Source organism: Neodiprion fabricii, chromosome 2 (genome assembly GCF_021155785.1).
Source record: "Neodiprion fabricii isolate iyNeoFabr1 chromosome 2, iyNeoFabr1.1, whole genome shotgun sequence".
Classification (NCBI taxonomy): domain Eukaryota; kingdom Metazoa; phylum Arthropoda; class Insecta; order Hymenoptera; family Diprionidae; genus Neodiprion; species Neodiprion fabricii.
The window spans coordinates 40,875,803-40,888,313 of NC_060240.1; the positions used below are offsets into that span (position 1 = coordinate 40,875,803).

General features: G+C 46.0%; 1 protein-coding gene across 1 annotated transcript in view; it reads right to left on the minus strand.

The window, feature by feature from the left end:
• LOC124176384 (metabotropic glutamate receptor 2-like) overlaps positions 1 to 12,511 on the minus strand; it is an 81,475-nt gene that overhangs the window by 12,726 nt on the left and 56,238 nt on the right. The window contains exons 4-5 of the mRNA XM_046557608.1: positions 4,257 to 4,427; positions 2,130 to 2,274 (exon numbers count right to left, since the gene is read on the minus strand). Coding sequence (XP_046413564.1) covers positions 2,130 to 2,274; positions 4,257 to 4,427 — 316 coding nt within the window. The remainder of the gene's footprint in view (positions 1 to 2,129; positions 2,275 to 4,256; positions 4,428 to 12,511) is intronic.

Here is a 12,511-nt window from a genome sequence, read left to right on the forward strand (position 1 = left end):
GCATAAACCAGAGGGTGGTTGAATTAGGTTCATCGATGGTTACGACATGTCTCTGAAACGTCTTCGGTGGGTTATAAATATCATATTATCCGAACCGGTATGGTGTTCGGGGACATTGTCCGAGCAGCTTATTTCTGTCTAATGCATTCGGAAGTTCATTACATGAGCTTCCGTTTAAAAAGACCTTTCATACCACTGATCGCGAAGAGTTGCGATATACGTATTGCCGATCAAGTTTCCGCCATCTCATACTTTTGTTCCGATCAACATAGCCATTCGGATAGAGCCATGGGGCGTCGCGTCGATGCCTAATGGAATAGAATTTCAGATGAGAGTAGGGTGTACGTAATGTGCGCGGGACAAAAAAGGTTAAAGTGGATTGAAACGAGCTCGATGGGTGCAGCTGGACGCGGAGTTTCACTTTCCGTTTCACCGTTCCACAGTTTTTCCTAATAATGGACGAGGAGCCATCGACCCGTTTTGGTGAAGTGCGTCGCGTCGATTCGAGCACCCTGGACTCCGACCTCGTGGATTCGAAGCGGTCTGAGATCGAGATCGAGATTGCCCAGTTTCGGCATCGATTTAGCCAAGGATAAGGCTGACCAGCTGCATTGTGGCCGGCGAGCATCCAACCGCGAAATGAAAATGAAAATAAAGAGGAGATTCCGATCTCGGTCGCAGGATCGAATCGAATAAGCAAGTGGCACGGCTGTTACGGGCTTTGTATTCTCAATCCCTGTATTCTCCGTCCTTCACCCCCTACCCCATATTTTGCGCCCTTGAATCCGTGGAATCTAAAAAGCACCACGTATGATCCGAGCAGATGCGAATGGCTTGTCGAATGCGGAGGAAGAAAAATGGTCACCGCCTGATATTATTTGTTGGAAAATCGTGACCGCACGATCAGTTTTCACACCGTTAAAAGCCATCCGGGCTTTTCACCGGCTGAGATTTGGGCACTAACTTTTTCTTCACTGATCCGCATGTACTTATCCCGGATCCCCAAACTTTTAAACAAGTTTTCTGAAAATTTCCGCCTTTCATACCCAGCGGCTGGTTTGTCGTCTCCAAAGAAATGTATGTGTATTTTATTACTTTGCGTTGAAATGGAAGAATATTTACTCTTGGGAGATATGAAATTAGGGTTATTCGTTAACAGGTATTATATTTTGTCTAATCTTTCGTCAATTCCAAAATCGTAATTCTTTGTACAACTCTACCTCAAATTTTACAGTTTTGTTCCATCCATCGAAAAAAAGTGATGACGCATCATTTGAATTGAATGAAACAGCGGGATGTTGAGAAGAGAAATAAATTTCACAATTTATTCAATTCCGTATTTATTTACCGAAAAATCTACCATTCAATTAGATCGGTTTTCCGCATATGCAATATAAAACAGGTACGCGAATTTTTCCAAGTCAATTAATTACCATGCACGACTCGTCGTTTATTGCTCGGAATAATTCACCGTTCGACTTCCTGTACCAGTGGAAAAACTATATTTTTTTATTCCTCTATTTTTCCACCCTTCTGCACACGAGAAACGTATTTTACGACATCGCGTATAATTCAGCTGCCGCAGTTTTCCGATGTTGTGCACGGGGTGAGCCGTACAAAAAAAAAAAAAAAAAAACTCCCCATCAAAACATATAAACCCAACAAAAATAACGTTCAAAGTCTACGAACAGCGACGCTCTACGATTCTTCTCGCCAGGGTTAAAATGTCCGCAGGAAGGCGCAGCAGGACGCGATAGTTTTTGCCCCAGAAGGATTCCAGTCACGTGCTTGTCGCGGCGACCGCAGGATCGTGAAAAAATTTCTAACCGCCCCCCCAGGCCTAAAAATTGTCTCTTGTATCTCGTACGGATCAAATTTGAAAAGCTGCCTCTAGCCGTTCCGCGCGCACTCAATTCCGGAAAGACGAAGTTTGTAAAAAATATCTCAAGTATTATGACGAATAAGCAAGTTTTCGTAAGTACGTGATACTCGCTCGAGATGCTCTTTTCCGCCAAGAACAGTTCGTATTTCTCTAGCTGATTATCACACCGAGTTTTTCCCAATTCTGGGTGCACTTGGTAACACAGACACCCACGTCGAAAGTCGGTCCATCGGAAACTTTGACCTACCTCGTGCTCTCGGCTTGGTCAGGAGCTTTTGTACGATGTTGTCGTAAGCCGTTTCCTCGGCAACTCCCGAGTCTTTCACGAGCTTCTCTTTGATCGCGATACAGATATCGTATTTGGAGAGCAGGTCCTCGAGCTCCTCAAAGGCCTGCAACAAAAAGGGACCCCTATGTAGTCTCAGGTGTACCGGTCCTTCTTCTTGCTCGATACCAGCCGCAGAATTCTATCAGCGATCGTTATAGAACGAGAACTAATTCACGGGAATGTCAAGCGTCCTTGTCTAGAGATGATCGTGAATTTGACAAAAACAAGAAAGTTCACTCTATTGACCATGAGCGGAAATGATCGACAGTTTCACTTCATCGTCGTGACCGTCTCTTTTCAATATGCCAAAAGAATTTCCCCAGCAACGAATAATTCGAATTCGGGACCACCGACGGTGCGCGAAATTCTACTCTGGATTCTGCTCGTGCCGCACAGTCGTGACCTCAACTAAAATCGAAACTTTAAACCGACAATGAGTTTTCACGTCATTCTTCTTCTTCCCATGCAGCATTCCGCTACTGTGTCTATTTTTCAATTTCAAAGTCTGCTGTGGGGAAACCGCTCCTCCTATTCTTGACGCGAGCGCAGTCAGAGGGGGAGGATGTTTGAGGATCCATTACACGGTGTTAATTAAGAACCAGTCGAGGTATGGGAGCATCATCGCAGGAGCACCTGCGAGATGCCTGCTGTTCTGGGGGATGATCAACGCGACGAACGTCGAGGCCCCGAGCCTGATGAATAGCTAAAATCCGTAGCGTTGATCTGCCCTACGCAAGGTCATGACAAGCGAGAGAGAGAGAGAGAGAGAGAGAGAGAGAGAGAGAGAGAGAGAGAAGGTACCTCAATTTATCACGCGATGTTCGGCTGGTCGGATAAGATTTTACCCTGGTCACGAGGCCTACGGCAACTGGTTCGCGATTAAACCCGCACTGGAGGAGTAAAAAGGTTTATCGGCGTGTCAGCGGAGGATTAGCCGGAAATAAAGTCGCCCGAGTTCATCGCAGCGGCGAGTGTCAGCGACTAATAATGAACCCCCGTATAAGGGGGGAAATGATCTGTCGCGGCATATGCTTCGACGCCCCTTTCGGAGGGCGTAAAAAAAACGGTGATTGGAAAATGCGAATACGACTAATCCGGTTTTATGATTCTACGCCGGCTCCCCTGGGATCCCCGTGATTCCGGGCCACCGGTCCCTATCTCCGGCGGACCTGCTTGCGGTTATCACTTCCCGCCCGAAATCCGGGTGATAAATCATTTCCGGCACGGGGTGTTGGACCGCCGTTTAAAAATAAGGGCGCCACGGATATTTCCCGCCTGTTGACGACGGACGTTGTAGCTCGGTTCTATCCGAATCATCGAGCCTTGAATGTACGTACAAATTACGCGAAAAAGTTGGATACCGAATCTGCGGTTGGTAGTCGTGAAAGCTGTTGAAACATAAGCCCTGCGTTTTTATGCCAAAATGCCCTGTCGCGTTATCCGATCGGCGCGAATATTTGGCGAACTTACATCCTGAGAGTAACAAAGTTTGTCCCGGTTGAAGCGTAGGCTGTCTTTAAACTGACACGAGAGTCATCTCGTCCAATGGATGAACGTTTCGGGCGGAAAATGAAAAACAAGTAATGGTAAAAGGAAGGGCGAGACTTGTAACGGGATCGAGTGGGGTTGGAAAAAGGGTAATTTCTTTCTCCGTTCCCCTGAGTTCTCCTTCTCTAAAACTGAGGGCATTTCCATCCATCAGTTTGTGAATTTTTAATCAAACACACACCGAGTAGGTACCACCTTCAACCTAGGCTCGTTTATCCTCCGCTGTCTTCTTTATTCTTGTATTTATCTGAAAACACCCTCAACCCTCGAACTTTTTACATCGTCACGCATGGCTCATCCCTAATTGGTTAAAGTTTCGCCAAGAATTTTACCCCGATCACCGTTAATCTCGAAAGCAGCAGATTTACCGCACTCGAAATCGAGCTCTCGAAGTAACGAGCCGTTCGTCGCACACTTGGCTATTATCCGATTTTGATAAATAATTTTCTTACAATCATCCGACCGTAAAGTAACGTTTAAGGACGACGTCACGCTTACCTTGATGCCGTAGTTGCTCTCCTCATAAATTATGGACACGTAGCTCCAGTTCATTTTCCGCACGATGTCGACCATGGCTTTGACCTGATAGTGATCGCTGGGAATGGTGCGCGAGAAATACTCGAATCTCTGCTTATTCGATAGCTCCGGACTGGTGGAGAAGAACGACACCTGAAACACAAAACGCGAGAACGTGATAAGTTGGACATAATTTCAGCGATGGAAGATCCGAGATGTCCCGAAGAATTTCACGGCCCGTCTTTCCCGCCGCGCGTGATTCAATTTTTCGCAACAAAAATCTCTGGATACTCGGATATACGGAGTGAGACGTCTTGCTTCGATGTCACGTTGAATCGGAATTCTTTCTCGTACGAATTCTCTACTCGGGTAAATTGGAACTGTCCGGTGAGCGTGGTATTTGTAGAGCGAGCATCACGGCGTGTCCGAGAGATTCCGCTGCATCGATTAAAGCCACACGCCCAGCCGATAGACAAAGGGGGCCGATATGTTGCCCGACAGCGAGATGTGTTACAATTACGAAGCAATCTGCCCACTAGTAACTCAATTCGGTCTATTCCGAGGTAACGAGTAACTTGGTTACCCGAACCTCCGCGGTCCGGAATCCTCCTTACCCTCACAGTTGAAAACCTGTTAACGCCACTCCCTTTATTCTCCGCAGACTTTACTGCTCCGAATAATAGGAAAGCCTTTTATCGTCTCCGAGTCGGAGTGCCGAGGCAACGACAAAGGGGAAACAAAAGGAGGAAAAGGCGAAACTAAGTAAAAAGATAGTCGGTACACGGAGCGAAGACAACCTGCGTCTGCAATAGCGACAGATTTTTACCGTCAAATTTCTGTCTTAATCGTCTATCGGTCGACGGTTGAACAGTTTTTCCAAACGCAACCTCACCCTTCGCAAGTCGTTTGCTAAAGTATTAATCGGGCGAATTTGCGAACGCACCGACAATGCGGCCAACCGGAGTTCGCGATATATCAGCATTAGGCCCTTTTCTTTACCCCGTTTCTAGATCTCAGCCGGTGATACAGAAATGATATATTATTTACAACTCCTCCTTGCCTCTCAGGCCTGAATCCAGACTGGCAGAGCTTTGCGGACGATCTGACACGTTATTAATTAACCGTTCAACGTGAGGCGCGTCGGCAGCAAATTACTGTTTTTCAAGCCACCCGCGCGCTTCTTGAAACCTCAACAATGGGACAGCTGAGAAATATGAATACGATATCTCATCGGCAGTGTTCTGCAGCTACGGTTAACGCAATTCTCAAGTTATTGCTCTCGCGATGTATCGAGGTGGGATACGACAACGAAGAATTTCACAATTCATAGCCACTAAAGGATGACAAATCAGTTTAAGTTCATCCGCAGCTGCTGCAGAAAATCCGAGCATCGATACGCTTTCGATACACGCGCGTGCGAAATCTACGCTCCCCTGCAAAATGGCCAACGTTTTGGCCGAGAGATGTTTTACGACGTCGCATCAACTGCAGGTTTTACGATCTTTCAATCATTTTTTATACTCAGAGGAGGGTGACGAGGTTACGAGCTTCGCCTCGTCCTCGATTATTCATGAAATTTATCACCGTCAGGTATCACAGAGGTTTCATCTTCAGCTGCAAGTCACATTTCAAGGTTTGGCCGTGCATGCTTTCGATGAAACCGGAAGACAGAAAGCTGGAACAAGTCGGCCTACTCGAATTCATTTGTTCGAAAATTCTTCGATCACAAACCAGTCGATCAGACGTAGTTTTTAGTTTCCACGAAGGTTCGTATAACCCGGGTGAAGAAGAGGAACGACAATCATACCCCCGGTGACTAATTCACGCCAATGATGATCGATACATCCTTGCGGAGCTTACCGGAAGTGGGTCGCGAGCCTGGCTTCGTGTAATTTCTTAGCCGAGCTGGGCTGAGCCGTTGAGCCGAGGTTTAAGGACGCTCGTCATTTCCCGGGTAAAACTCAGCGCTGCTGCTGTTGCTTTCGTTTACGGAGTTTATGTAGCGAGAAATGAGCTGCGGTGTTATCGAGTGTTACAGTGCCACTGGATCGCCTTCATCCGCCGGCTCTCGACAGCTGCGTTACCTTTTATCTCCTCCGGTGCTCGCCGACTTTTACCACGTTCACGGTATCATTCGACCCTGTACGTGGGGTGGTCAACGTATTTATCACGGGTTGTCGGTTTACCGATCTCGCTCTTTCCCAATTTTTTACTTCGTCCTTACGGTCCCGTTCTTACTTCAGCGATCGCCAACCGGTACCACGTATTTTCATGGTTCTGCATAACCCAACCGTCGCGTTGTCTCGTCGAATTATTCGAATTTGCGAATTTGGTTGAATTCTCCTCGCCCGACGAGGAAGAATAATAATTTTCGATGTCGGCGAGCATGGTTTTCCGAAAATCACGCACGTCCTTGTTAACCATTCTACACGGGATTTCACGCTAACGGTATTTTCGGTTTGTTCGAGGTGATTCCAGGACTCGGAGCAAATGTGTGCTTAATTTCGTCGATCATGGACAGTTGGTTCCGGTATTATTACGACAAAAAGTTGCGATTGATTTTGAAAAACATCACCGATCGCCGAACGCATTGCTGCGAATTCGTTTCAGAAGCGGGGAAAATATTTGCACCGAGTATTGAACGAGCTGCGTACACGTTTACATTTACATCGAGGTATTTATTCATCGCGCGTACAGTTATTGGAAATCGTCGATCCTCGAAGCGGGTTTGAATAATGGAGGAGGTGAAATTATAGCGCGTGCTACACAGGGGTGAAGTTTCGTTGCATCGAAAGTTTAAAACAGGAACGAACAAAGGCCCGCGCCGATCTGATCCGTGTTATTTGCAAATGACGGATCGCCGCGGGGTGTCGAAAGCTCGATGTCACGTCGTTAATTGAATCCGCCAAAAACCAGGCCGAGCTGCAGGGCGCGACGGCGGCCTAGGAGATGGAAAATCGAATCCACCAACCGAAACAGGGAAAACGCGACGCGCGCTAGGCTCGGCGACGAGTTGCAGCCCGTTTCTCTGCCACACCCAGGCTCTACGGAATTTGCGTGTCGAACGGAGGGTGTGTAATTGCGAATCGCGGAGTAGGTGTCGGCCGAAAACGTCGATACTTCCGGCCGTTTCGGACAACGCGGAACCCCGCGGGCATCCGGACGATCCGACCCTGGGACTTGAGGGTCATACGAAGACAGCCGGGACCTTGTTCGGGCAAGTCGGCACTCCCTCGGCGAACGGAGTCTCTTGTCGCAAGGGCGGAGGAACTCGATGCTCGTTGGGGTTAAACCTAGCGTGAAAGTCACCCCGGAGAATTACACTTATACCCGGTGTCAGGGGGTCCCGTTTCCAGGATCTTCGAAGTTCAAGATTAACCGGCTCCCTAAGATTCCACGCAACAATCCCATCGTGTTTTCCTAATGAGGTTTCCACACCCGCCTTACCCAACCTCAACCGTCCCGAAAAATTCGCCAGTTTCGGCCGGAGTTTGTTAGCGCACTCGAGACGTCGCCGAGGAGCCGGAAAGCCAATTTAAAACCTCGGTGAATTCAGCGAACCGCTTTACGGACGGTTCTTTGGGGTATCCTTCCAACAACCACCGATAAATTAATGCCGATATCGGTTAACGCGTTGCATATTTCACGGAGATAAATAAGCGGGAAGGCCGTCCACTTACCGCGGTTTGCTGAGAAATCGCCCGTCCAGGCGGCTGGAATTAATTTTCTATGGGCACGAGTGCGGGAGCGAAGGTGTCGAAAAAGGCGCGCGCCCTACGCGTGCCTGGAATGCCAAAGTTGAGCTCCACGAGGTGTCAAATTAACGTGGGTACGGCATGCAGGGTGTACGTGTATAGAGAGAGAGAGAGAGAGAGAGAGAGAGTCGTATGTACACCTCGGTGAAAATTGCCTGCCAACCGAAGTGTGTAATCATAGTTTGAAGCGTTGAGAAGACGCGCCGACGTGGCGTCACGCGATCTACGACGTTCAACGCACCCGAAAGAGCCCCAGTCATTTCATTTCCCTCGGTTCTCAGACCCTCTCAGCTCCCGGCCGGCGTATCTTAGTCCTAAACACATACCCGAGAGGGTGTAATAGAAGCGAACAACCGGCTTATCGGGCACTGTCAATATATCACTTCAATTACCTCGAATTCCCAAAAGGAGACTTGGAGTCGTTGTTTGACGTGCCGGGGCGGGGTTGAAATTCCTAATTTGAAAAGTTCCGAAAGCGCCGAAATCCAAATTCTTTACTTGCGAAGCTTCAAGTAAAGAAATCAAATTTTGACGAAACGGTCAAGTTTCGAATCGCCCGAAACCCGACGCTCAAAGTTCCGAACGGGCGTAACTCCGACAAGTCAAAGTTCCGAAGGTGCGAAAGTGAGAAAATTAAAAGATCTGAAATATCGAACTTTCGAATGAACGAGGATTTCGAGTTCTGTGAATTTCTGGCTCGGAGGAATTTCATTACTTTGAGCTTTCTTTGTTTCGGATTTTTGATATCTTTACTTTCGGAATCCTGGTCATTATGATTTTTTACGCCGACTCGTTGAGCAAACTACGCCGTGCGAGTATATTTTAATTGGCAGAATTTTACTCTATCGTAACTTTACTTTTCGGAACTTTGAGCCGTCGGGTTTCCGACCATTCCAAACTTTGTCATTTCGCCGTACGTAGTTTGATTTCTTTACTTCAAGTTTCGTCACCAAATAATTCGGAATTAGGCGCTTTCGGAAATTTTCAAATTTGGAATTTCAACCCCGCCGCTTCCGGATTTTCAGCCCTCGAGAAATATTTTAATTTCACTCGAAATCGGATCAACGATCAGTCCGCAGGAGACGAATTATCATTCGTTATTTTCCCTGTTCCAGGAAACGCAAATTAGGCTTGGAAAGCTTAAAACGAACTGCGAAGCAAGCTTGATTCACCGTCTCAAAGGGGATGAAAACCGAGTTTCCTCAAGTTCACGTCAACGGCTTGTCGAAGTTTACGACTCCTTACTCAATGAATTTCCCATGAACGTACTTTGTTTGGGGAAGCAATTTTCCAGTGAAAATCTCGACATCTTACAGGATATTTTCATCGCTGAGTTACCCGAGGAAAATAAGTTAAATCGGATCGTTTCACGAGGGGTTTGAAAGGGGAAAATGATACAAGTGGGTCGATCAAAGGCATCCTTAGTTAGACGCTATTTACAGATTTCGAACGTCAAGATGTTCAACCGCAGACTGTGCATATACCTTCGGAATATCGAGGTAAGCGTACAAGAGGGAGGAAAAATATGGAAATCGTATACCGTTTTTACGAAATTGTTTGATTTTCCGCCTAAAGAGTACGGATAAAAAAATCCAAGCGTCATTCCGCCGCAGGCTATCTTTTTCCCTTCAAAGCATTTTCCGAAAGTCGAAGTCTCGTTAAGGCCGTTTCAAACGAACTCGTGATACACGAGCTCATTCGGATAATATTAATGAAACAAGTTTCCAAATATTGGAGGGTGATCCTTGGAGCTTGGCGGAGCTTCGGAAAAAGTTACCTCCGATATTTTACATCTGGCTCGATATAAATATACGTCACGTATTTGAGAAGTTATACGCTCGAAGACTTTCCTCCGTCGCTTAAAACGCGAGGATCCTCGTCCTTTCCGTTATACATGCGAAATCGGGGAGAAATTTTTTAAACAAACTTGAAGAATTTTTTACTCTCCAATTAAAGCACATCGCGTAATTAGGGATGAAATTTTAAAAAAATAAAGTTATCCAATCAAACGTTAAGTAAACGCGACATTTATTGATCCGACTTTTTCTCTACTCTCCGTTTTACCTGACAATTAAAACTGACAAAATATAACTAAGCAAATAAATCAACAAACAGCCGTTTGTCGCTGTTAAATTTTCGAAATTAAGGGGGCTGAGGGACGAAAAAATAGGAAAACAGATTGCCTGCTTCTCTTCTTATCGTGCCTCGCACTCGTACCCGAAGCCCATCCTGCGGGGGTCCTTTCAAAGCGCGAACTTTGGCACGGAGCCGAGGATAGCTTGTTTCCAGAATGTCGGGGAGGCGCCCAATCTCGGAACTTCAAGTACGCGAAGGCCAGGCTTCAGGGTGTTGCAAATAAAGCAGCCGGGATATTTCCAGAGGGAGTTATTATATTACATCTGCGGTAGAAGGAGAGTTTCTCTAAGCTGCTGATGAAACAAGGGCCGGAAGGCCGATACAAGACCCCTTGTAACACCCTTGAACTTTACCCAATTTAATTCGGATTGTACACATCGGCGCAATAAACTTTCCGTTACAACTACTTGCGCATTGTACGACATTCGTTGTACAGCACGAGTTGCAAAGTTCAATTGTTTAACGCTGCTTACTTAAAAAACTCTCTCTCGTCGAATAAACGCGTAGTCACGTCACAATGCTGACTCGATTCATGTTTACTCGGCGTATCATCGAGTTTCGGAATACGAGAAGTTAACAGATTCGCGTCAAGTTGGAAAAAATCTCGGAAAAAACAGAGATCGATGTCGACCATTTTTTTTACCCGAAGTCTCGGATATTTAACTTCTTCAACGTATCTTTACTCTTTCCTCGGTTCTTTCTGGGCGCCGAAAATATTCGGGGCAGATTCTGGGGGGAAAAAATCAGAGTGGATCGAAGAAAACTGACCTCTCGACGAGTCGTAAAAGAAATACATGAATAAATTACAGTCGCGTTTACGGCAATCCATGATCCATTCGAAGCGGCTGAAACACCCTTTTTCCTAAACTCCTTGCCGGATTTTACTGCAATCGTAAAAAATAAATTTCATCACTCGTATTCGAGTCTCGTATTCTGCCGAGAGGAATTGTTTCGCCGGTTAGAAAACAATACAGTTTTTCTCAATTTCAAGCCTTGCCAAATGATTGAAGTGAATTTTTCAGAAGGTTACACCGTGTCAACCAGGTCTCTATATTTCGAACGAATCTTTTTTCCTCCTTCAGCAAGAATTTCCCACGTTAATTACTCGTGTAGACAGCTGTTGCATATTTCTTCGATATAATCAGACGTCGAATTTTCGAGATTTAATTAATCTTAGGAGCGCTCAAATCGGACTTGGAAAAATGACGCTTGAGCGAGTATCGAGTTTCCGAGATTACGGAATTAATTAGCAGCAATTCCGACGATGAAACAGACGCGTTAAATTAAAAATCCTTTAATATTTAATATGATGAAAAAGAGTTCACAAAAATACGAAAGCGGAGTAACTCTAATAGAAATATATCAGGTTATCAAATAATGATGACAAGTGGATCTCTTAAAATTGGAATAGGATTCTAGAGAGAGCGGCACAAGGATTCAACCGAGCTATTTCAGAAGCAGCTGAAATTCATTTCAGGTCAACTGCCAGCTCACTAACAAAGTAATTCACGGGTGAAACAAAGTTTCGCATCCCGCGGCGACACAACGCGTCATAGTTTCATGCACTGCCTGTGCTTTGCCTCGCTCAGAGAGAGAGAGGGAGAGAAGCTGATGACCGGGTTGATGATGAAGAGTAACAACCATACGGCGCTCCGCGTACTACGGCTGTGCAAATTCGCGCTCATCCATCTTCTCATGATTGATGAGAATTGAGCTAGTAAAGCGGCGAGGAGAAGGCGAGAAGCGTTTCGTCTATGAGGATAACTTCCGAATACCGGAATAAGAAGGAAATCCGTTAATTTTGACGCTTTTCCGTCACCGACTATTCGCGACGCGATTAGTCACTTCGGGTTCGTTCCGTCGATCACCGTTTCCGCAATCCGCCTCGTCAAATTTTCACATTCGTTCAGCGCAGTCTTTTCTCTCCTTTCTCTTCTCTCGGTGATTCGGAACTTCGTTCCAGGAATTTTATCGGACCCTGTGCCGAACTCAAGTTTCGCCGTCTCGCAGGCTTCTTACAAACAACTTTTTGCTGCTCCGCAGTACCAAGAGGATTACATAAAAACACCGACTGATCATCCGTTCTCAAATTGTTTGAAAACACGTCTTAAAGCCGTCGAAAGGCATCATTTTTGTCCTTGAAATTGGGCCAAGCAATTTTTTTGCCTCAATGGTTATAACGTATCGCTGATAAGAGCGAAACGTGTCTGGAATAAAAGACACGTAATTTGAATTAAGACACGTAAAAATAACACACGTGCGGTAACGTGTCATCTAATTTACCAAAAGTAGTTTGACAACGAGCTGCATGTGCTCCGTGCAGCCAAGAGTGATCTCGCTTTTATT